This window comes from Danaus plexippus, chromosome 26, assembly GCF_018135715.1.
Source record: "Danaus plexippus chromosome 26, MEX_DaPlex, whole genome shotgun sequence".
Lineage (NCBI taxonomy): Eukaryota > Metazoa > Arthropoda > Insecta > Lepidoptera > Nymphalidae > Danaus > Danaus plexippus.
Window position 1 is genome coordinate 4,917,403 of NC_083554.1, and position 25,542 is coordinate 4,942,944.

General features: G+C 32.5%; 5 protein-coding genes across 9 annotated transcripts in view; 3 read left to right on the top strand and 2 right to left on the bottom strand.

Moving 5' to 3' along the window:
* Window positions 1-1,463: 1,463 nt before the first annotated feature.
* On the top strand, window positions 1,464-9,797 carry LOC116774462 (uncharacterized). Of its 4 annotated transcripts, none has more exons than XM_061524810.1 (15): window positions 1,464-1,701; window positions 3,174-3,352; window positions 3,839-4,011; window positions 4,143-4,653; window positions 5,310-5,454; window positions 6,052-6,193; window positions 6,580-6,688; window positions 6,795-6,874; window positions 7,128-7,225; window positions 7,548-7,662; window positions 7,899-8,113; window positions 8,287-8,424; window positions 8,592-8,667; window positions 9,006-9,102; window positions 9,399-9,797. In XM_061524810.1, the coding sequence occupies exons 1-15, from the start codon at window positions 1,614-1,616 to the stop codon at window positions 9,516-9,518; spliced, it is 2,286 nt and encodes a 761-aa protein (XP_061380794.1). In that variant the 5' UTR covers window positions 1,464-1,613; the 3' UTR covers window positions 9,519-9,797. The 4 variants fall into 4 exon arrangements, with proteins under 4 accessions (XP_061380794.1, XP_061380796.1, XP_032523095.2 ...); XM_061524812.1 differs by having other exon boundaries at window positions 3,826-4,011; window positions 9,378-9,743; XM_032667204.2 differs by having other exon boundaries at window positions 9,378-9,743.
* Window positions 9,798-10,352: 555 nt separating this feature from the next.
* Window positions 10,353-13,869, bottom strand: LOC116774455 (nuclear transcription factor Y subunit alpha). 2 transcript variants are annotated; one of them, XM_032667194.2, is made up of 9 exons: window positions 13,712-13,869; window positions 13,012-13,180; window positions 12,544-12,607; window positions 12,341-12,466; window positions 11,860-11,954; window positions 11,091-11,258; window positions 10,897-10,979; window positions 10,736-10,823; window positions 10,353-10,596 (listed from the first exon to the last, which is right to left on the bottom strand). In XM_032667194.2, the coding sequence occupies exons 2-9, from the start codon at window positions 13,174-13,176 to the stop codon at window positions 10,525-10,527; spliced, it is 861 nt and encodes a 286-aa protein (XP_032523085.1). In that variant the 5' UTR covers window positions 13,177-13,180; window positions 13,712-13,869; the 3' UTR covers window positions 10,353-10,524. The 2 variants fall into 2 exon arrangements, with proteins under 2 accessions (XP_032523085.1, XP_032523086.1); XM_032667195.2 differs by lacking the exon at window positions 13,712-13,869 and adding an exon at window positions 13,520-13,679.
* A 742-nt stretch (window positions 13,870-14,611) lies between these two features.
* Window positions 14,612-18,312, top strand: LOC116774344 (uncharacterized). Its single transcript, XM_032667050.2, has 4 exons — window positions 14,612-14,824; window positions 14,912-15,088; window positions 15,158-15,492; window positions 15,569-18,312. Exons 3-4 carry the CDS (start codon window positions 15,161-15,163, stop codon window positions 16,155-16,157), a joined length of 921 nt encoding a protein of 306 aa, XP_032522941.2. The 5' UTR covers window positions 14,612-14,824; window positions 14,912-15,088; window positions 15,158-15,160; the 3' UTR covers window positions 16,158-18,312.
* A 2,423-nt stretch (window positions 18,313-20,735) lies between these two features.
* LOC116774445 (uncharacterized) lies at window positions 20,736-23,164 on the bottom strand. Its single transcript, XM_032667179.2, has one exon. It carries the CDS (start codon window positions 22,992-22,994, stop codon window positions 22,314-22,316), a length of 681 nt encoding a protein of 226 aa, XP_032523070.2. The 5' UTR covers window positions 22,995-23,164; the 3' UTR covers window positions 20,736-22,313.
* Window positions 23,165-23,549: 385 nt separating this feature from the next.
* The window catches only part of LOC116774525 (N-alpha-acetyltransferase 15, NatA auxiliary subunit), a 58,876-nt gene continuing 56,883 nt past the window's right edge, over window positions 23,550-25,542 (top strand). The window contains exons 1-5 of the mRNA XM_061524834.1: window positions 23,550-23,713; window positions 23,986-24,070; window positions 24,151-24,413; window positions 24,686-24,993; window positions 25,214-25,348. Of these exons, the coding sequence (XP_061380818.1) occupies window positions 23,657-23,713; window positions 23,986-24,070; window positions 24,151-24,413; window positions 24,686-24,993; window positions 25,214-25,348 (848 nt within the window). The 5' untranslated portion in view covers window positions 23,550-23,656. The remainder of the gene's footprint in view (window positions 23,714-23,985; window positions 24,071-24,150; window positions 24,414-24,685; window positions 24,994-25,213; window positions 25,349-25,542) is intronic.

Sequence of the window (25,542 nt, forward strand, 5' to 3'; positions counted from 1 at the left end):
AAAGAAATGTGACACTTTTATAATTATAACAAATAACCCAATTAGTGCCAATGTGAATTAATAATGAGAAAACAATCAGAAAAATCATATAGAGTTATGTTTATACAACAAAGGCATTTTAACCAGTTACATATGTGTAGTACCTATGACGAAAGAATGAGATTAATAATTTCCTTTGAAACATGCCATTTGTAAATATTTATTTAAAAAACTACTGAAACATTCATTTCATAAACTTAGCATGTATGAGAATGCAAAGTTTTAACAAATGACGCACGATTTCACTGCTTCTATAATACCTATTTCCCAATAGCCCCAAATATAATTGGATTACGAAACCATATTTTATAAAAAGTTCATAAGCCGATAAATATAAAACATATGATTCCCAACAAATGACAAAATCAAATATGACAAATCGTCAAAGACGATTCGTGGAAAAAGAAAAATGTACAATAGCGAACTAGAAATGATTTGTCTTAATAAAACATACTGCTGAATGAACAACAACATTGAATGTTTTTAGAAACTCACACGTAGCCAGTGAGCGGTGATGTGATATCGCGCTATAGAAAGCAATAACGCCGCCGCAATTCACTGGCAACCAGTAATTTTCCACTCCAATTTTTTGCGAGAAACCTCCGTAGAAACGTGTCTCACCTTTCAAAGATAAACTGCTGTCTGTATGATCCCACTATCATGCTGGAGAAGCAAACGAAAGCGGACAAAGGGTCCTTCAAAACACAGCCATTTTGAAACCGTTCTTACAAATGATACTTGTACTATGTTTGTGTTAAGTCCGGAAGTCAATATAAAGTATGAATATTAACCGTTCGCACTCATTTTGGTTTTGAATCACAATAATAACTTACACTAAACATTTCACACACTTTTAGTACGATTTCACTTCATACTTTCGCACACACCCGTACACGTCGCAACTCCGACGAACAGAAGCGACGAACTCACACGAATGGCGCTGCACTTCACGAATGGTGGAGGCGGAGCGTATGATGGAAAGTAAGGTGTTGCCAGTATCAATGTAGATTTTATACCATTTTTAACGAACACATGAATTTTATTTGGTTATATTAAAACTAAATGTAAACAAATTTATTAGAAACATTTAAATAGAATAATATTGTATTTTGTCTCTTTTTTCAGTACTAAAAATACAAACACTCATAAGTTATGCAACTTTACCACATTCCATGCAATACACCAAAGGAAATAAATATTCTTATAAAAACTTGTTTAAACATTATAAGAACCAAAATACAAATTTATGCTGTTAAGTTATTTTCCGTTTAACTTTCTAATTCACAGAAAAATGTTATCATCAATAAATAAAACGAAACTAATAACGTCCATACTCTGTGGAACCGGGGCGCGATATTTAATTTGGTTGCTACGCGACGCATGCACGATTCAAAAAATAAAAGGCACAGTAGTGTTCAGAAATTTATTACAAGCGGTTGCTGCATATAGTAATGGGATATACAAATACTATAAAGTAAAAATAAGCAAATAAAAAATCAAGATGTTTCATAATTGATCGTTATACCTGAAAAATAGAATAAGTCGTCATTTATTTGATATTCAACGCAGTTAATATGTTAATTTTAGACATAATTTTTATAAAAATATTTTTTATACGTTTAACAATTGCATATGAAAACGAAAACAAAGATCAGGACAGGTGTAAGTATATTTTCAACTTTAATTAAGCATGACACTTTCGTAATAACAATAAAGTATTAAGTGTAAGACTAACAAAGGAAATCAAGGTTATAAATAATAAAAAAAATATTTGTAATATGTATTTTCTGTTACATTTACGTTTATAACGATACAGTAAAATATTATTAATAAGATTTTTTATATGATTGTAATGTAAAGATAAATTTCGAATATTTGTACGAATTTCTTAAATATTATTATAAATAACGCAAGCAAAACCAATACCTCTATTTATAATGTATTATGTATATGTATTGTGTATATGTTTAGGCGTATGTATGTATGTAAAATGTTTTGGAACATTGCTTTCTTCATAAACGACTCAAGACAAGTTTAAGTAGGAGTGATATGAGAACCATTAATAATATTTCTGAGTTGATTAAGTTGAGTATATTAATTAACGGTTTATATATCAGGAGCTTAAGGAATAACGATCTTTCCATGTATAAAATAAACCAGGTAGCATATACTTATACAGATAAATAAAAGTCAAAAATAAATATCACAAAATCTATAACCATAACAAACGTTGTCTATCATAGGCTACAGAACACAAATATTTTGTAAAACAACTAATTAAATCATCCCGTCGCGGATGGCTGCGCGTGCGTCGACGCTTTGTGATCCATCCGCTAAAATACAAAAGACGAATGGGTTTGAGCCGAATTATTTGCTGTTACATGCTTTTATATGAAATAACACGGTAACACACATCCTGTATAACATACCATTGTAGTTAATAAGTCATTTATAACATTTGCTGCCAAGTAATATAACAGGATGGCTTTAACTTAAACTAGCCCAACGTTTCTATCGTTATTGAGGAAATGCGTTTTCTTTTTATAACCGCGAGGATGGTACAGGGTGGTTCCGTAATCCACCCTTCGCTAGCGTAATTCATGAAGGAATTATTGAACGTATAGTGTTTATATTCTATCTGATTAAACGATATTATAAACTTAGACATGGAATGAAAACTGTCTTATTCGATTCTAATATCGTTTTCCGAAGTTTGAAGTTTGTTAGAATTCTATGAATAATTTGAAATATATAGGTACGGTATGTTAAATAAATAAATAATAATAAAATGCCTCTCTTTGCACTGATTGTAGTGTCATAAATTCAAGAATATTATACAATAAATAGAAAATATTTCTATTTAAAGACGAACGCTGTCTCCCTTCGCTTTAGACGTCATACTTTAAAACCTTGCAGTAACAACGAGGTCAATAAACTTCAGTATTCGGGAAAACACGCGATACCAAATGTTTACCGTCTTGTGATATAGACAATACTTATACATTTTCCCTTCAAATATAAGATGATGAAATAATTATAGTGATTGACAAAACGTTTTAAAAGTATATATACTTTGGGACCTCTTTATTTTGTCTCACTAACCTGATAGCGATGATAGCATTAAATATCTGCAGTTGACATGGTACCGCATCACCATACTCGTACTCCTCGCCTCGAAGACTTCTTCTGGACGGGGTCAGGGGATGGTCCTCCGCCCCCTGACCTATCAGCACCGGTTCAAACACCCACCACCCCCATCATCCAAACAACGACCGTACTCGCTACCGTCTACCTGGATTCTTATCCCCCACAGGTAATATACTTAAATTGATTCGGTAAGGCAATTCATTTACTTTGCTCCTCAGCAGCAAACTTCACGTCGAATAATTATTGAGTTATTTGTTTTTTTAACCTCCCAAAGCTTAATGAAACTGAATTTGATTGAGCGATATCGAGAATGATTTGAAAAGATGTAACATAACGTGAAAATCTGTAATTAAAGTTGATTAATTAGATTTGTAATGTTGACCGGAGGAAAGAACGTCAAAGAACTAAAAACCCTCATTTTCTTCGTTTGTTATTCAGAGAATTTTCTGTTCTTTCGTATTAACCTCTTTAAGGAATTAAAATGTTCAAATTTGTGTAACTACTTTGAGGATGAAATCTATTGGGGTCCAGCGAAATGCTGGTATACTTCAATGTAATCTATCGTCTTAAACAAAGTTAGAAATCGAAATATGTATGCGAAGAGAGTCAAAAGCTATCGTATATTTGCATTAACCACAGAGTGTCGATGCAGGCGGTGACGGAGGGTACCAGCGGCGAGTGTACCAACTGCGAGGTGACGCCGGACAGTCTGGATCCAGACATCCCTGAGGACAGGAGGTACTGGCTCCTCACTGTCATACAGGGAACCACACCCGACAGTCTACAACTGAAGTTAGCCAGATTATATCAAAAGGCTTTCTTGAGGTATCTATCAGAACTGACTTTGTAACTGTTTTATTGATTTGTTTTAGGTACATAATTGTAGACGTAAATTAGTAATAAACAGGTCTGTGATTATTTTGGAATTAATTTTCATATATTTTGTTATATTTCAGACAACAAGAACGACATCTAGGCATAATAAAATCATTAGATGCTCCTCCCGCAAGAAAGAAACACGACGTACATTCTTTCGTCGTAAACAAAGCCAAAGAATTTAATGAAATTCATACAAATACTGCCAAAACCCCTGTAAAATTTTATGAAATAGAAAGTTCCACCTTAGACGACTTAAATGTCAATAATTTTATATACAATAATGAAAATGCCTCATATAGTTTTAATATTTCGCAAGATAGTAAACATTTAGAAAATATAGAAGTGTTCTCTGTAAGTAATTCTAACGTTAAAGGCACTAAAGTTAGTGAAGTAGAATCTTGGTTTCTCGTAACACCAACAGTAGTAGTTAGTAGAAGAAGCGTAGAAGAAATAGAGTTTAATGATAAAGAAGATATCATAGATCTACCGCTAGAAGATGACGTTAATGACACCGTCCTGTTCAAACGTGAAATAATCAAACCGGAACAACAGCCGCCGGTTCAAGTGCAAATACAAAACATTACTGAGGTAAGTAAGTACTCCGACTTAAAAAATATATCCGAAATATCAAGCAAACAACCTAAAATATAATCCATTGATCTGATATACGCATTTCCACAGTAGAAATAAACACTGTTATTAACATAGATGACTTTATAATGTTCAGAATTAGTGTGAAATTGTCCTATGTGACTTACCGAATATAGGACTTGATTTCAAATAAAATTCTATGCCCTTTAGTGTCCAACAGTGGGCAGATTTTTTTTCTACTTAAGGAAAAAATATTCAAGGACATCCAAAACTTTATTGCTGTTGTAAATCTGTACTACCTGTAGTACCAAATGATATGATTTAAAAATTAGCTTAAATTTTTCCATGTGGTCGAACAATTGATGATTTGAAGTTTATCAGACAGTCTCGTATCATCAAACTTTTTGTTTTACTCGTTACAATATTTCTGATTTAAGTAAAAAAATCTAAATGAATTTGGAATTCAATTGTAATCCAATGGTTTATACAATGTTTATACGACGACCAGTGTATCAAGAACTTCTTTGTTTTGTTCGCTATGATCCATTTCCTTTTATTATCGAGTCGAATCAGGTAAATATACGAATTTGTATAGGAAAAAATTGATGTGATAGGGTTTATCGGTTCATCCAGTATATAATGAACTCCCTCAGTCCACCGGCAGCGTTCAGATTGTGTACGTGGTGTTAGTCGGTGGACGGGCAGTTCCGGCTGCAGTAGCCGCCAGGGATATGAGACTGGTGAGAGACGCGGAAGTAGCCACGGAACTGGGGGCTATTGTGACCACAAAGGCGGAGCGTGAGTATGGCTTCTGTGGTGGATGGAACTTTGTTGTTTGTCTGTTCTCGGAGTTCTTACGTTCAGTTCACACTTCACGTTCTGTTGCAGTAAACTGTATTGGATAGAGAATACTTATACTTGAATATAGATCGAAAACAAGTCTTGCAATTAGTCAAATAGATACTTTAAATTACAGATTTCGTTACTGTCAAAAAAAAATATTAAAAGCTTGATATAAATATAACAATTTGATTGATTAAGAAAAATTATCCTGACCTCTACAAGGTCCTTTTTTATAGAAAGTAAATAAATGAGTATCGTAAACCGCACTCAATGAAGAATATGAATTGCTCATTATAATGTCTTAAACAGCCAACGACGTTAAATTACTTACTGTCCAATGTCTTCTTGGAAACTGTTTACATATGTTAGTTATCTCAAATGTTGATATCTTCACATATTGCAGTTACTGTAAGATTAGTGTTGATCATTAAAAAAATACATTAAATAACAAGGCATGATGCAGTACAACAAACAATACAATAAATCCTTCTGGGTGAATGTTCAAGAAGATACGTAAATGCTCACGTTTACGTTTCGTTAACCGTGAACCAGCAGCGTACCTGAAGGCGGCTGAGGGTCTGGAGGCGGCAGGGTCAGTACAAGGCACGGAGCTGTGGGCCCTTTTAGTGGGATCCGTGGTAGCTGTGCTGCTACTCCTGGTGCTATTCATCTTGCTGTGCTTTGCCCATCGGCGGTGGGTTTGATAAGACTATTTATTTTCCAAGACGAAAATACCGACTATGCATGTGATGATTACTATCAACCAAAACTATTATTACTGATGCGGTGTTATAACGACTTGCTTATTAAAAAAACCCCTAATTCCTGGGGGAAACAATTGATGTTCCTAGGGCTGTGGACACTGACACTCGAAGAACACAATTTAGGTACACGTAGTTACTATTTAATTTTGGCCGTCCTTCTCTCAGAAGTTCACTTCATGAGATACTTTTATTGTTTGTCCATCAAGTGCTGGGAACTGGACACAGATATTTTTTGGAAGGTCATAATAAACTAAGCTAACATCTGAGCTTTATAAAGGATTTAATCATTTAATAGAACGCCAATTTTGTTAATCAGGAGAAAGCAAATAAAATCAGCGGCGTCAATTCGCGCCTATCATCACGAGATGATGATGGAGGCGGAGAGGAAGCAGATGAAACAGATCACAGACGAAAGAGACGGAAAGGTATTGTTTTTGATCACACGCGGTTCACTTTGGGGATTTTTTGCGTTTAATTGATTAAGATTTTTAATTCAAGAAATATTCTTTAATAACGGTATTTATATTTCAGTTAGTGAGTGTCGTGTCACCCAACAGGACGAGACCTAGCAGTGTTCTGTTACCGGTCTACAGAACGGGTAGTGTCTCAGGGTATGTTAAGTTATAATCCTAAAAGTAGAAAGTTACATATAATGCACAAGTCGGAGTTTGCTCATAGTTTATATATCAATTTATCTTATTTATGTTTTTGGGGCTTCACGACAGTTTCTCTGTGATCTATTGATTCCTATATTGAGGATAACATCCTTTTAATTTCTTAATTTTTGTCTGACACTGCATAAAGATCGCGTCACTCATTAATGGAGCCAAATTTCTTGTGAATTAATAATAATTATAATTGTAGTTCGTCGTCATCGTCATCGGGTGTGTCGGAGCTGGCGGCCGCCTTACGAAGGAGACATAAGAAACCACGCGCACTGAGACTAGCGCACAGGAAACGAGGTTTCTGTTGTATATTTAATACCGACTACATTTAATAATATTGATTTGGTGTGTGACTAATAGTTTGTAAGAATAATCGAAATGACACTAAATAGTTTCAATTTTGGTCCCAATAAAACAACGTATAAAACCTTTTTTTTTAGGGCGCATTAATCCATACTATACTCCACTTACCCCAGCAGTGGACACCTGTATATTTTTCAATTAACCACTTTTTTCCAAAATATCACGATCAAAGTAATTATTCACAAATTCCTCATGAAATGTAGCTGTGCTTGGTTCTATATACATTTAATACTGACCGTTCCCACATTTTTCCCAGCCGTGGGTACTACGGACAGTCTTCTTCAAGCGGCCGGCGTGGACAGCTCTGACCCCGGATCACCACCAACACCTACCTCATACCTCTCTATGCCTTCTGTTAATGCTTTTCCAAGGTAACAGTAAGATTAAATGGGAGTTATTCCAATGTCTGGACATCTATCCATAGCTTCACTAACGAGTGGCCATCTTGGGTAAATTTATTAATTATCAGACACGGTGCAGATTTTTTATGTATCTTCTAAAACTTTGATTTTTTTTTATGTTTGTAGTAGGATATTAAGACTAGATTCTTCCGATATTTTGCTCTCTATAATTTTCGTGGTTTTTATTGAACCTTAAAATCATCTAGAGGTAACACGGTGGAACCTCTGTCCAAAATCCTGGAGCCGATATCAGTTCGTCACCTGGACCTGGATTCCACATCTTCGACCCCCAAAAAATCCAAGAACGTCGTCCCACGACGACAGATGCCGTCTCAGCTGGTGAGACTCGGCAGTATTGATAAAGACCCCGGAGTTATAGGACCCCTGGTTTGGGACCTTCATTGTCAGAGGATCAAGGACAGTCAGTATACTTCACTAGTTTTATTACTATGATGTATTTTCATGTATTTACTCACAAGCCATCATTAAAATTTATTTTTTATGTAAATTAATAATTTAATTAAAGTATTCATGTTGTTCATAGAGCATGTATAAGTGTTGTTATCCGATGAAAGTTCTAAAACTTAATTGCAGCATCGAAGCCGTCAAGTCCGGCTCAGTCCAAAGTACCCAGCAACCGGATGAGGCAGAGGTTCAATGACCTGATGGATGACGCCTACACATTATTTGGCAGCGCCTCCAGCGCCACCGACAAGAGAGACACTGACCACGGTCAGAATATTCATATAATAAAAAATTCTATTCATAAAATAATATATAATTAAGAAGTAACCAGCACGTTTACTTGTGTCCATATCCACGTTAACATTCCAAAAACTAATCATCTCTTCGAATGTATTATCTTTATCTTGTAAGTAATTTTTCCTACATTGCACCAGTTCCCGAGCTGGTGACGCAGGCCCGTAACGAGGATGTGAGGGTTCCGACCACGAGGGGAAGCTCGGCGGGACTGAGGTACAATTATCATATTCAATATATTTGTCGTGAGCTTGAGATAGAAACTATTAACTATTTTTTTATTCAATATGATTCAAAGACAACTATTTTTTATAATGGCAATTTCTATGATATTACTATTTAAGTTTTAACAAAGTCAATGACAATGTATAACTCGGACTCGTATCCAGAGCCGTCAAAAATCAAAATATTTACAAAATAAAATTATTATTATCTATTACTTCTATCTATGTTTTGATTGAGTGACGTAACCGGTATTAGAAGTATTTTGATTTCAAACTCACTGAAACTATCTTTCTAACCGTGTTATTTATCAATACAATTCCCCTCCTTAGTCGTCCGTCCGCGTTGGAACCCTCGTCTCGAGCCCGCACCGCAGCCCCGCGGTCCGTCAGGCCTCCGCCCTCCGCCGCCTGGACTGACGCTCCTACGGTATGGTAAAAACCTCGATAACATACCAATACTCAACTTCCCCATTATCGATATGGTTTTACGACCACTAACGAGCCCGCGATAACTTCGTATTTAAAACAACTAAAATCAATTAATTATATATCGATTGGCTTAAAAAATTTATTGTCACGATATCTTAGAGCGACATACCGGCAGATGCGGGTTCAAATCCTGTTTGGGTTAATGGATTCTTCATTCGATATTTTCTATTTCACTTTTAACGTATATATATATATGTATATGTATATTTTCAGTCATCTGTCCGCGTGCCACAGGTCAACCCTTCGTTGATAGTGGCGGAGGGTCGCCTGGACCCGGCAGACCCCGCGCTGCCTATCATATCAGCGATACAAAGCGAGATAAAACGCGTCAGAGATAACGCCCGACCTCAGTAGCATACAATAGAAGTACACTATAAACTAAACACCCTGTATAAGTTCATATATACTAATGTATGAAACTCAGTACAACGCTGCTTACATCAGCTGTTGATTTTCGATTATAATATCAATGTGATTTGTATGCTAATTTTGTTAATTTTTATACATCTCGTTTTATTAAGAGAAAAGTATGTCTTTCTCTAGTGTTGTTTTACAATTTAATTAAAAACATTATTATTATTATTATTATTATTAAATAATTTATCTGATTGTGATTTGTTAAACATTTATCATCAAGTGGACGTGAACACTGCTCTAGTTGATGTAATCTCTTTTGAAATACTTTAGATATAACAAAATAAAATGGTTTTTAACTAAAACAGACTTTTTATTGTGCATTATTTATATTTTGTACTTTGCAATATAAAATGACACATTTTAAGACCTAAAATTTTTAAAAATATTATTTACATAATCACATAATCTTACCACGAGGTTAAATCACTAAAATAAAAAAGAATCGGTTTATAATTCTCAACAATAAAATTAAAAAATTATATGCTACATTGTATAAGTGAATCAAACCACTCCAAAAAAAAAAATTGATTATTATATTCTAGATCAATATAAAAAGATAATTTCCTTATAATTTTTAGGTAACGCGCAGATTGTTAAAAGTTAAATTATAAATGGTTAAAATTTCATAAAAAAAAAAACCCTTACAAGTGACACCTATTACCTATACCGCACTTAAAATATAAACACACAATAATTTTGAACAGACATTCAACAATAAACATATAATACAACTTACTATAATAAAAAAAAAAAAAATTTAAACACTTAGGAAACTATAAGGGAGATATTAAATATATTGCAATTACCTTTTGTGTTATAATAAACAAACCAATGATATATTATTTATAATTTAAACACTAATTCAACAGTCTTTCCTTGTTGTGATGATCACATATCCACAGACTCAGTTCATTTTATCAGAATGTATTTCTATTTCTATGTGCTATGTCGATGTCATCGGTTGTGGGGCCAGTCTTCGCCATTGATTCGTTTGGGTCTCTTGTAATTCTTCATCCTGAAAAATTAATTGATACAGTTTTAAGACAACAATTTCTTTACTGAAGATAAAGGTAAAATTGATATACATTTTTATTTCACCAATATAATTGATATATAATAAGGAATCAGAAAGAGTAATATTCTTATGTATTTACCTGAATTATTGTTATAGACACTGTATCAGGCTTGATGTCATCCAATATAGCCTGGGTGGACGTATTCTGTTCCTGTTGTTCCATATTCCTGAAATAATATTAAAGTATTAAATATCTCATAAGGATATTGTTATATTTATAACAATCCACATCAAACTCACTTCCTGCTGCCGGAATTAAATCTCCCACCTTCACCTCTTATCCTGTTCATAGCGTGCCTGTGTCTTGACTCATGAAGATATTTCTGTGATAAATAATAATTTTTTAAATAAAACATCATTAATTATTGATTTTAACACAAATTAATATGGAATAGTTGTATTTCATGTAAATAACCATCAATTAGTATACTAACAGGTCTTTCTTTAGGTATTTTCCCTTGTTCGTGTAATTTAGCCCTAGCTGCTCGTCTCTTCAGTATACGTTTGTATTGCCTGGCATTGACATACAGTAATGGCTCCTCATCAGATCCCGCTGTGGATGTGGCCCCTTCACTCGATGAGGCTGTGTTGCCATTTACCATCTGAAATATTAATTATTTTTGAAATTTAAATAATTTTTAATTATTATAATGCTTTCATTATATACCTAAAGCATTGTTTAAAAATAATCATGTTTATGAAAACTCTATGGTTCAATTCAGAACCTGATAATTTTGAAATCGGTTAAGTTATATTAATATTTAGAAATTGAAACAACTAAAATTATGTAGATTTAAAATATCACATACTTGATGATAATTACAATATATACATCAAATACAAAACACCCAATACACAATGACTTCAGACATTTTAAGACTTAATTTTTAATAGAATATATTTATTCCGTTATAATTAAATATAAAATAACCTTTTTTTTTGTCAATGTCTTTGCTATCAGTGTTTAAACGTGCATATATAAATACACACATTAAAACACTGATAGCCAGACAGTGTAATGTAATAATATTGTAATGTACTTATTTACTCATACTAAATGTTATATTAATTTAACTATATTTCATTTAGTATAAATAAAAAAGTAAAAAGATATGAATATAAATACAGATTATATATTGAAATTGTATGCGTCATATATAAAAAAAGGTTATAATACCATGACCAAAATTTTTTTTTATTTACCATGACTATGTTCGGCTGATTGACAATTTGTTGTGGTTGTACTCCGCCAACACCTGCCACTTGTAGTAAATTTCCATTCAAGTTCAATAGGGTGCCTGAAAATATATATTTTTTTTATTTACATTACTTACAATAATGGACAGAACAACAATAACACATATGTTTAAATAACTTTATGGTTTGACTTAGTGTATATATATATATAAACTAAGTCAACACTAATATATATATTACTATGTATAATAATAGAGCCCTTCATTCTGAATTAACAATTATAGAGAACTTACAAATAAGCTATTATAACTATAAAATGTGCCTCTTGGCATAGGCCTCCTCTAACGACTATGTATAAGGTAAACTTAATTTTGTTATGCAAAAATACTGTTAAGTTTCATCAAATTCAGTCCAGTAGTTAGTGTTGGAACAGTAACAAAAATCCATTTATATCTAAATGTTATGGGAGTTTGCTTTGGTTACTTACCGGGTTGGTGTATAATCTGATGTTGGTCAATCTGTGGTTGTGGTGCACTTGCTGTGGGTTGATAGATGTATGTTTGTCCGTCAGGAGTCTGAACTAACTGCATCGGCTGTATATTGTTGCTTGTACCTGATAATTAAACATTATCATAAAGTCATATAGTATGATTAATATGTTATTAAAATATGTGGTAGATTATGAATCACCTTGTAAACTAGATAGTGGTAGTACTTGTAGTTGCTGTAATTGCTGACCAGTCGGGGTTGCCACCTGTAATTGTTTTATATATTAAACATTGAAGTCTTCAATAAATCAAAACATTCTTCCGAACATCAATAAAAACAAATATATAAACAAAATGAATGAACGAATGAATGAATGAAAAAAACATTGAAACATCATACTACCACCTGGATCTGTGGGGCTCCAATCTGAATGCGTGTGCAAATAAAAAGAAAGTATATAGCAATTTTAATGGGGATGTTACATGAAAGGCGGTGAACAAAAAAAAATTTTATGTTGGAGTATTAAGGAATAGAACACAATAGTTAATGATATAAATGAATTACTAAACTTATGGATAAATATATGATGTTAATAAAATATCATGATACGGACATTGGCAGTTTGTTAAAAATATAAATGAAGCGAGATATGAGACAGAGATCTTATACCTGTATGGTTGGTGCTGTTGATGGTATAGCATGTATGACTATTTGTTGTCCATTAGGACCTTGAATCATGTGGGGACTGTTATTCATTTGCAGCACTTGCAGCTGTTGCCCATTGATGGTCATCACTTGTGTACCATCTGACGTTTGGATCTGTGCATGCTCCATTGCACTGCAATGTTTATTGTTACTTGATATTAAGAGCACTCTTGTACCAAAGTTTATTTGTGACGGTATATCCTAAAACTTATTTTTTTAATTTCGTCAAGTTCAAAAATAAGGTATAACTAATATTCAAAGTTTCTAAACTACAGAATATATTATTCTCTTTCTAATCACTGTGTTAATTGATACTGTAAGTGGTAATACACGGACTTCCTATTTTTTTATCAATATATACAAGTTGTACTCTTGGATATAAATTTACATCATGATTATATATTAACATTATAAAAGTCGATGTGATATATTTTTCATGTATATTTCACGGGGTGTCTACCTAAGTACCTACTTTGGAAAATTTCTGAAAATGTGGCATACGTCACTAGCGAGGCCAGAGAAGCCAACGTAATCAAAATGGCTGCTTTTCAAGTAATTCCATTACAAAATGTGAAAAGTTTGAAAAGAAATCCTAATGTTTCATTTAGTTTAATCAACGGTCGGACCATCTCTGTACAATAATCGTCAAATATTGTAAACTTACATTGGATATTCCTCACTGGTTTTTCAATGATTGGTTGACAAAGGATAGACCAATGGCCGATGTCAATGATCGCGAGAACGCAGTAGATTGGTTCGACACATTACCACTCCCAGGGAAGCGCGCCTACTCTGCTATCCAATACTGATTCTCATAATTATTATTGTCTATGGTTAAATCACAATTAGCTGGGGTGGTTAGCATTAAGATAATAATTAGCCTCTTTTTAGTTGCGTTTTAACGATTAAATTTTCTTCATAATTATACTGTTAGTTTTTTAAAAGCCTTGTAAGGATATAAAATGATTCTGCTAATAATATAAAAGCAATAATTATCTGTGTCTATGTGTTCCTTACCATTAACTAAAAGCTACTAAACCGTTTTAAATATAATTTTGTGCAGACCTGCTATTTTGCTAAATAGGATTATGGTAATAGATTTTTGTGCCCTAAACCTTTACATAGAATAATAATAGCCTATATAGACTATTAAGCTAATAAAATCAAATATTTGTATTTAAAATATAAGTACTTCTTTTATTTCTCAAAAAACTTTAAGGGCCTTTGTTAAAATATAACTGTTTTAGTTATTAGTTATAATAAGAACCTACCAATTCAAGATAATGAGATTTTTCAGTTTTATATATATATATATATAAAATATCTTTATTTATAATAAAATTTTCTAAAAATTTATTATAAAGTTAAATATTTTCTAATACATACTTAGTAAGATTAATAGATATATTTTTAAACACACCTATAGACCATAGTGAGCATAAGCAATAAAAAAGTTTGTAAAATAGTAACGACGCTTAGTGGAACTCAGTTCTGACCAATCACAAACAATGTTCATTAAAATTCGTCCATTTACGTAAGCGTTCGGTTTCCAATTTCGTTTTTTTTTTATATCCGTCAGTGTCAAATTGAAACATAACTTACAAAAAGGGTTGCTTGGTGTTACAAAATAACATTATTAGATTCCCATTCCGCTTTAATATTAATATAATCGATGCATATGGTTTCTTAAGTGGCTAAGTCACTCGTAAGATGAATTCATCAATTTCCGTTGATTTGAATCGTGAACATTTAGCATTGGAAGCAGCAAAGTGTTTGAGTAGGTTAAGTTTGTTTGAAAATAGAAAAATGACAATTTCATTTGTTTTACACTCCTATTTTACTATGACACGCTTATTATTTTCAGAAAATATTTTTGCAAATTCTCAGAACGTGACGAAATTACATAAAGAACTGTTAGAGATAAATTTGTCAATTACTGCATACATACAAGAAAGTAGAAATCGGTTAGAAGAGCTGCGCTTTGATCTGGCTCATCAGGCTACAAGTTCTCAGCGTGTTGTAGACATTCTTAGTGATACATGTTAGTATATCTTATTAGAATTAGTCAAATCTATGTGCTTGGTTTGTATATGTGCATTTATTTTTACAGAACATGTCAAATTTACCAAAGACTCCACAGAAGAGAAAAAGTAGAATAATAACAACATCAATAAAAGATAAGCAAGATAATCCCACAACCCCACCTTCAAAACAACAATCTGCTTGTAATTTTATAACATGGTACAAGAGATTGATTGATGGTGACCGTCAGAGTCTTGGTTTGTATTTATCAGATGATGTAGTCTTAGAATGGTTTGGCAGAACTGTCAAAACAAGAAAGAAAGTATCAACATTCCTTAAATATGACATGCAATGTTCCAAACATGATTTCACAACTGTAGAGGCCACAGACAAAATCCAGACGAGGAATGAGCAATCACACAGGTAGGTGAACAATATAGAAATCATCAAAATATGAAAGTACTTTTCGTTAATTAATCAATTCCTGTATCAATTACAGTTTTGTGGATACAGTTTTGGCAAGTCCTCTCAGTTCACCCGAATTAAACATTCCAAATACTCAAAAAAATGGTAAAAGAAAACTCGAAATCTGTGGCAGTCCACAATGGGCTGACGGGTGCAATCCTGACGAAGTAGAAATTAAATGTAAAAGGCAAAAACAGCACAATGAATCTCTGGATATAAAACATTTGAGTAATGAAAATAACAATGACATATCCAATTTTGGGGATGGCAGCTTCAATCAGAAACATAAACAGGCTAATACAACCCCACCGAACTTGGAGTGTGGTCAAGGAGACTGTAAACCGTCTACCAGCGGTACGAGCTCAGAAAACATGCATGAAACTTTGAATGGCCAACTGCCGAAGCTAGCAGTTGAATGTAATGGCTACATACAGTTCACAAGAACAAGGAACAAACGCAGTCTGGACTGTATGAAATGGGAACGGAAATGTAAAGTTCAAATAAGTTATTCCGATGACCCTCTTAATGCCGGTGAGTATATCATTTGGGCCTTACGCTACAGTGATGAGAGCAAATGCAGACGGAATTTGTTGACTGCATTTGAAGAAGCGGCAAATGATTGATTTACAACGATGTTTTTGTATGTTGATGTTTTAGATAAAATATTTAAGTATGTTATATTTTAATACTCGCCACAAATTACAGTGAAATAGTTTTGATAACTTGTGTCTGAGATATTTCAATTAAGCCATTTTCTCTTCATTATAGCCATAGATGTGCACTGTGTATCAATATTAGTATTCATACACATTTTATATTTATATATCGACATTTAACTTTGTTGAGATACTTGAATTTAAGAAGGGACACTATAGCTCAAATGAACAAATATCTAGACTTCAATATGGAAAAGTCCCGAGTTCAAATGCTGCTGGTAGCTTTGGCAGCAAAGAAGTATTATGATGATAATTTGCTTATCATAGATGAACATGCTATATATTTTGTATATCCTATATATGTGTGGAGAGTTTCTCGCTACAAATCTTTCTGTGATTTCAAGCTAAGCCATTACATTCTAGTATTAGTTTCATATATTTTATTATGTGTATGTAATGATTTCTTATACTATTTCATTATGGATTTAAAATCTCTTAGTGTAAGATTTAGTTTTAAGGGTTGATGTTGCAATTGTGAAAAAAAAATAAAGGGACCAAACTATGTCATGATATTTTCAATTCATTTGTACTTTATTAAATATTGTGTTGTTGTTTTATTTAGAATGGCAACACCACAAATAATATTCATAAAATTATGGTTCATATAATTATGGCTATTGCCTGTTTTTAAGGAAATTTGTAAAGGTTTGCAGTCTTGTATTGTCCTGATCGGATTAGAACGTAAGTGATGTTCTCCCATATGGTAGCATTTGCCTCGGTTATTCCGTAGGTTCCGTGTAATGACACATTTAGCAATCTCAGGATATTTCAGGGTTAAGAATACTTATTGCAGCTCTTTCAATGGGTGTTTTGCAGTCGACCTCTTTTTGGTCTTGTGTCGAATAGCGGCCTCACGGTGAACTACACCTGAGCTGGAGGCGTCTTGCGATAGATATTCGTTTGTCATCTTGACGGTTAATACTTCATTATTTGAAACTTTCATAGTTCCCACTTCCCCGGGTATCGAGGTAAATGCCTTTATTACTTCTTCCAATAAAGTCTGTCCTTTCAATTCTCATCGGTTATTGAGGTATGACAGATTGACTTGGACCAACCTTTCCAAAAATACTCCGATGTCTAACTTGGCGCCTTTCAACAAGTCTTTTACAATCGTTTGAATATGTCCGCTCTGTTGGTAGGCAATTTCTCTGGCTTTGGTGTGTTCTTCACCGTCTAGATCTGACTCCATCTTTATAATATCGGGTGGATCGTTACCTGTCCCCTGAATCTCTGATGGGCCTGCGATTTGCACAGCATCCCATGTATCCTCCGGTTGTATTGATGTCAAGTCCTCTGGGGATTCTGCCTCATCTTATTTTATCTCTGTCATCATACGTTTCATCTGCATATTCGACCAATCTTGTGGTTCCAAATCTCTCTTTCCGATTCCGATGAGGTATCTTGAACTTTGAGCAGAAAGAATTCCTGCGAATCAATTACATTTTGTCTCACTAAATATCACGGCAAGGGTAGGGACACTATGCCGTTTCAATCTGGAGTGGGTGATTCCTGTGCCCACCAATTTGGAAGCCAGTTTAGTGTCGTGAGTTGATATTCTCATCTGATAGCTTTTAAAGATGGCTGATAGCGTTTGACGTTAGCGATCTTGAGGTTCTCGTGTATGTATTTGTTGCTCACATAGTAGGGTATGTCTAACAAGGCTCTCAATGTCTTGACGCGGAATCGTTGCTATTGCTAGCAGTATCCCACAGCTTGTAAATAGCTATCTTGCTTTCACGTGATAGGTTTTGCTTTTGCGTGAGAAGCTTGGTCTCCCACCAGTCGGGCATTCCGTTGGCACGTGTAGGCTTTCTTCAGGTTATTTTCCTATGGACGCGAACCAGTCCACCCCCTTTGAGATAATGATTCTATGAAGATATTTTCTTATTATATTTAAAGTAAAATGCAGGTTATTTTTTTTTTTTTTGACGATTATGCATTAATGAGTTGAATTGTATTAGGTTAAGTTTTATTTTACTATAACCATTACTCTTGAAGTAATATGTTGTTTGTTTTATTATTGTAGACATATTTAAGATAAATAAAGTTCTTTAGAAAGTTACCGTTATTTATTTAACCGACTTCATGTGCTATATGAGTTTTAATGCTGGTATGTGAGGACACTACTATAGGGGAAGAAGATATTTTAGCCAATCAAAATAAAAGAAAAAAAGGAATAACGTGAAGTAAGTTACAACTAATTAATTTAAATAGTATTATTAACTTTTATTTTTTTACCATAACTTTATTGGTAATTAAGAAATAAGTAGTAATAAAGAAATACTTTTTATCAATTTTTTATACGGCTTCCTATTCCGGGAAGTAACCTCAGTTAACCGAATTACTTTATCCCACAGAGAATGTAATTTTCTATAGAAATAAGTAGCACAGACTATCTCAAATCATATGTTAAACGCGCTGAAGCTCGCTTGAGGAAATATTTATAAACAACAAAAGCTGTGCATTAAATTGCAATTTATGATGGATACATGCATGTTTAAATTTAAGGGATTTTAGAGATATAAACCTAAAATAAATACATAATAATTTATATGAAACGAATTCAGTAAGGACACAGTATTACTGTCATTGGGTATACAAACTCTTTCTTGTTTCAGTAAACAGTGGACAAATAATAGTAGTGATAAAAATTGATCTCAGCATAGAAACAAAGAGCACAATTTAGTCCTGAGTATTTAATACTGGATACGTTACTTTGGAATTCACCGAAATTTAAAGATAAGAAAACAAAAACATTAATTCAACTCCAGGGATTAAAAAAAAAAAACATTTTAAAAATAACAATTATCTCAGCCTTCACTTAGATAACTAGAGGGATCAATTCAAGCGAGAGAATTATTACTAGCCAATATTTACAAATGACTAAAACCAAATTTTTAAATGAATATGATTAGTTATGAAGTAGTTTTGCCAGCTTTATATTAATAAAATTATTTTGCAAATACTACAAACAAAAAAATTGATTTTACATTTTTGTAAGAGGTTGAATAATTTATGTGGCCGTCCTTATTTAATATTAATTACTTAGTGAAATGTCTCGACCCTCGCATGACCTTTTGAACTGTACCACAAAAGTAAGGCAACACTACAGCTGTAACTACACCTAAACATTTTAACGTGATCAGTGGTTATTTATATAGGTAAATGGTGTCATATCCATTTGAGTAATCCCTAGGATTAACCTAAAAATAATCATTAAAAAAAATGTTTAAAAACTCAAACTGAATCTCAAGATTTATGAAAGAAAAACTTTAAAAAGTCAGGTTTAATTAATCGTAAACTAGCATTTATTCAGCTATTTAATTTTTAAAAAAAGAACCTTTAAATGTTGTCATTATTTCGTCACCGTTATAAACATTAAACTGAAGATGGAACAAATATTTCAGGATTCAAAGTTTGTCTACTCGGATATAAAGAAGTGTTTGTACGATTACACCAGATGGTCACAAAAATAAAGGAAATTTGCTAACACATGCATCATATTATAATAACCGGATGAATGCGATTAGGGGTCGATTAGAGTATCAGTATAGGAAACGGAAAAAGATTTGACCTAAGTATTACTACAAAATGTTGTCTATAAAATAATATTTCTATTATGTAACTAAGGGAAAAAAGGTGATCTGTACCGATTTCATCTTATTCTTTCACAAAAAAGACGATCTGTGCCTACTGATTTGAAAAAGTTGACTCAAGGTCAACTTTTTGTTTGCAGTTGCCAGATTGATTTGACTTTTGTGTAATGCTCGTACTCGACCACTCGCGGAGTTGAACGATGTTAGACGAATACGATAATGTAGAGCCCCACTTCGGCTTCTTTCGTCAAACTTTACTTTGTCTCGGGCGACTTCCATATGTTGTCGAATTTTTCGAGTCAAAGGGAACAAAAAACAAAAGTTTACGAAGTATCTCTCTAGTCTCTACACTACTCGGCCGACTTCACTTCTTCAGTTCGACTTTGAAAAGCAAATATACGATTTTAATAATCGTCTAATGATATTCAATCAACATTTTCAAATTCCCCAGAGGGCTCCCGTTTAAGAATTTAATTCTCCATAGTATATCTGTAAAAAATATATTAAATAAAAAAAAGTAGTGATCATTACTGAAGTGCTTAGGTTATCGGCACTTCGGGCTGTTGCCAAAGTTTCTTAAGTACTTCGGAAGTAATGTAGAGGATACCTTAACATCGATAAATTTTTGCTTTGTTAATATATATTTTTCTTTTAATAACACCACAAATTTGAGTATTGTATATTTTTCTATTAATCTATTATAAGTTACGGTATAGGTTTAAATTGTCGGCGAAGCAACGATTTTAATACTTCAAATATTTTTATCATCAACTACTTTAGCTATTTATATATAAACACAAACCTCCCAAGGATTTGAGGTTTTCCACAGCCTGACAACGGGCAAAGAAAAAAAAATTACTGTAATTTGGGAAGTTGAAATAAAATGATGTTATTACATAAACAATTTTAATACTAAAACCTTAACATCTTAGTCATATTCTCATGTCGCATGATAAGTTGATCATGTAAAACTAGGCACCTGTCAAAATATTCATTATACATATGTAATATACTAATAATTCTTCAATAGGAGATTCATAGCGTCTTGCTCAATGTTCAAAAACGTTATTTCCAACGTCGCGTCGCGATGACAAAAAACATTATACAAAAATTAAACATTGCACAGTAGTATTCTTATTTGACATCTCATTTTTCATACAACAAATTAATAACAAGAATTAATTAACTTCCATAACGATTCATTTTGAGTCATCGGGTAGAAAATTAAGCGTGCACTATACTTACCAACGGTTTTGATTGAATGAGTGTAATCGATAATCATAGAAGGGATCATAAAAAGAAAAAAAATGTTAAAACTGCATATACACAATGTTGCCATACATAGAAGTCAACATTAAAAACAACAGACGCTATACAGACTACAGTTTAATTATAAAATAACAAACACCTATAGCCATTTCCCGTTAATAAAATTGAGCAATAAGCCTTTCAGATCCGACTGGCACCGTCATGGCAATATCCTTAAAGATAATTTCAAACTTTAGGTAAATCATTAAATGGTAACTTAAAATTATATTTCAAGTTGTGAGTGCATTGTAGTCATAGACATACTCATTGTGGGAAGGCTAACAGATGTTATCAACAATTATCTTATTTAACAAATATGTTCTTGATAGTTATCTTTTTTTCTCTTAGTTATCTCTTTCAATATCTGTCAGGAAATTTTTTATTATTGTAATCCTTATTTTATATGGTTAAAAATTCAACATTAAACTGTTTCCATTTGATAGACTTAACGGAGATTTTTTTTTTTCTCAAGCAGACCATTTTTCTGATTCAGTTTCAATGTATGTATTTCAAATATTTAGATAATAAAATTAAAAAAATTATGAAAATGTTGCCAACATGATATATATACAAAACAAAGTAACAAAAATGTTGTGTTTTGAGTATAACACATATTTATAAAAATCACTTTTTATAAAAAAAAATTTCATTAATTAGTTCTTGTACATTTCTCATTGTTTTAAATTTATTCACTATATAGCCTTTCCACAATCAATATATCTAAATAATTTTATTATAAGTCTAAACTTTAATACTAATATTTCGTCATAATTATATTTGATCAAATATATATATTACTGAACTTATAAGACGGAGGTTAAAATGTAAAAAGCAATGGCACTAACATACATGAGATTTGAATATCTGAACAAGACGATAGCCGAAGTATCACCTAAATTAACGGACAATATTGTATAACATGTCATATGCCACAAATTTATATGATTTAGAATGATGGGGTTAATGAAAAAATGCAAGCTTTTAACTTTAACTAGCTGCTAACTGGCAAATTAGTATCCATTCAATCAATATATACAATTGTATTTATTCTAATTGTAAACAATATCTCATAAAGGGTTAATTTTGTTAATTATAAACTTAATATTGTCTTAAAATAACTTTAAACTTGAATCACAAAATTTAACCTTACTTATTAATACTATTCACGTTCAAAGTTATCTGGTTCGTTAAGTGCACTAGGGTCTTCCAACTCTTCCTTAGCATTATCTTCTATGACTGGTTCATTTATTGGGTTATTTGCATTCAGGGCTGGGCTGAGTTTAAGTGGTTGGGCTGCTGGAGTAACTTTTGAAGGGAGTGGAGGATTCGGAGCACTTTTTGTAGTCATGGCCACTTTCAGTTTAGCAATTTCTTTCTCCAGTTCCTCAATTCGTTTCTTTCTCTCTTCTAGCTGAGTTGTTAAAGTTTCTTTTTCTAGCCTTAATGTTTCGAGAGTCGCTGTTTTACTCACCTGTAAATTCTTAAGTGATTCTAATTCAGTTTTACATAACTCTACATCCACTAAAGTCCGGTTGACTTGAATTTCTGATTTGGCAAGTCTGGTTCTGAAATCGGAAACGTCGCTAGCTAGTTTACCTTTCAAACCCTCTAGATCGTTAACTTTGGAGTTATAGTTATCTCGTTGTTGTTGAAATCGTAAAGATTCTTCCATACATGAAGTCTGTTGACGTGAACATTCTTGAAGCTGCGAACTCACCTCCCCTAGTCGATTTTGTAATTCAGTCTCCATACTCCAACTATTTAATAGTGAAAGGGTAAGTAAAATGCATAAAGCGAAAACGATATACATTGGCCAACGACGCATGTTTTCTATACCCATATTCCTTGTACAAAACCAGATTGAAAGTCGGCTTCCTTTATACTGTACTCTTACACAGTTAGTTTTTTTATTCCTTTAACGAAGCCGACAACTTTTGCAATCACTAGTCAACTACTCAAATTAAATTGTTAAACCTCGTCAAAATGTCATTGACATTTAACATCAATAAATAGTAGACATAGTTCAAACTATACACACTTTTACAGAGTTTTACGAACGCTATCTAATTAGCCCCTAATTTAATAATTATAGTAAAAAAAAACATCATCCTAAAGTAGTGGGATCCCTTTAACAAAATATTAGATATAAAAATTAAAGCATAGTATAATGAGAGAAATAGAAAAAAGGCCATAAGTTAAATAATATTTTTGTTTTAAAACGAAGGTTTAATTTACAACTAATAAAATTATTTTTTAAAATATGATCAACTTATCGTTCAATCAAAAAATTTTGAGTTAAAAGGCTTTCTATGTTAATTCTAATGTCGTTTGTACGTATTTTTAATTTTTTTATGGCAATGACTAACTATGGATCACGTGACCTAAGAATTGTCATAGACAACAATCCTTCATCGACTTCTTTGGTTTATAGCCACGAGGTTTTAGCAATATTTCAATTTATTAGTGAAATAATATAAGAATTATTCGTATTCTATTAATAAAATGCCACATAGTAATTCATTGCCGCCAAAAGAAAATGCTCTTTTTAAAAGGATTTTGGTAAGTTAACTTGTAAACAATATATTCGCTTTGAGTGGCTTGTCAATATTCGCTATTATTTCTAGATAAAAAATAATGCAATTAATATGATACTTCAGTTCCTAAATAAGGACGACCTGAAAACCAATAGCGATCTGTTTACATGAAAATAAAATCATAATTGTATACAAATTTATTATTAGCCGAATGATATTTCTTGTCCTTGCACTATTTTGCCTGCATCTCATAATAAATAGAGGTTAATGATTTAATTAAAAAATCTGTGATTTCAGCGTTGCTATGAACATAAACAATACAAAAATGGGTTGAAATTTGCCAAACAAATACTATCTAATCCAAAATTTGCGGAACATGGAGGTAAATTAATGATAAGTCATATTAAATAATACAATAATCATTAAATGACGTTATTACTATAATAGATTAATTTTTTTCAGAGACACTGGCTATGAAAGGTTTGACATTAAACTGTCTTGGTCGTAAAGACGAGGCTTATGAATACGTACGTCGTGGCCTCCGTAACGATCTGAAGTCGCCCGTCTGCTGGCATGTGTATGGTCTGCTACAGAGGTCTGATAAGAAATACGACGAGGCCATCAAATGTTATCGGAATGCACTCAAATGGGAAAAGGAAAACATCCAGATTCTTCGTGACCTTTCTTTGCTTCAAATTCAGATGAGAGATTTAGAAGGCTACAAAGTAAGTTTATAAGCAACACTTAGATCTGTGTGCATATCATAAAGAATATACCGTTATTAAATAGACTATTATATAGGATGTATAAAACAAAGAAATTATTTATAGTGTCTTAAGAGGTACTTGTAAACTGCTATGCAATTCAATTTTTGTTATTTTTGTGTCAGTATGTACATATTTCTGAACTGTGGCAATTTTTTTTTAAATTTTATCTATGAAATGATTTCTACTTATATTTGATTTATATATTCATACATTTCATTCATTAATTCCAGGATACTAGGTACCAACTGTTTATTCTGAGGCCGACGCAGAGAGCTTCATGGATAGGGTTTGCGATGAGTTACCACCTCCTCGGAGATTATGAGATAGCAAACAGTATCTTGGATGCTTATCGTACAAATCAGATGAAGGGCCCTTATGATTATGAACATTCTGAATTGTTACTCTACCAAAACATGGTTCTTGCGGAATCCGGTCAATACGACAGGGCTTTGCAGCATCTCCATAAGTTCCAAAGTCAGATTCTAGATAAGCTTTCAATTAAAGAAACCTCTGGGGAATATTATTTGAAATTAAAGAGGTTTGTAGCATTATTTTTTAATGTTAGCAAAGATTTTGTCCATTCATCTATTGATTTTATTATCATATTTTAACAATGTCAATCTATTATTAACTGAGATTATCATAGACATTATTTATAAAACTGAAAGTTACAAAGATAAGGGTCTAAATCAAAATAAGTATAAAATGATATATTAACAAAACTATTAATATTTTCTTATGTATAATTTTATTTTCAGGTTTAAAGATGCGGAAGCTGTTTATGAGGATTTATTAAAAAGGAATCCCGAGAATGTTATGTATTATCAGAAATTAGTAGAAGCCAAACAGCTTAGTGATCCTGATGAAAAAGTGGCCTTTTATGATGTATATAAGTAAGTTTTCGAAATACAAATTAAATTAATCTTATTTGTATATCTTTTTGTTAGTTTTTTCTTAATAACTCATAACAAGCTCTCAAAAAATTTTTGTTCAAAGTCCACACAGTTAATCGTAATTGTTATTCTTTATGAACAAAATTTATGCTTATTTTATAAATGTGCAGTGTGTTGTTTCAATAGACAATACA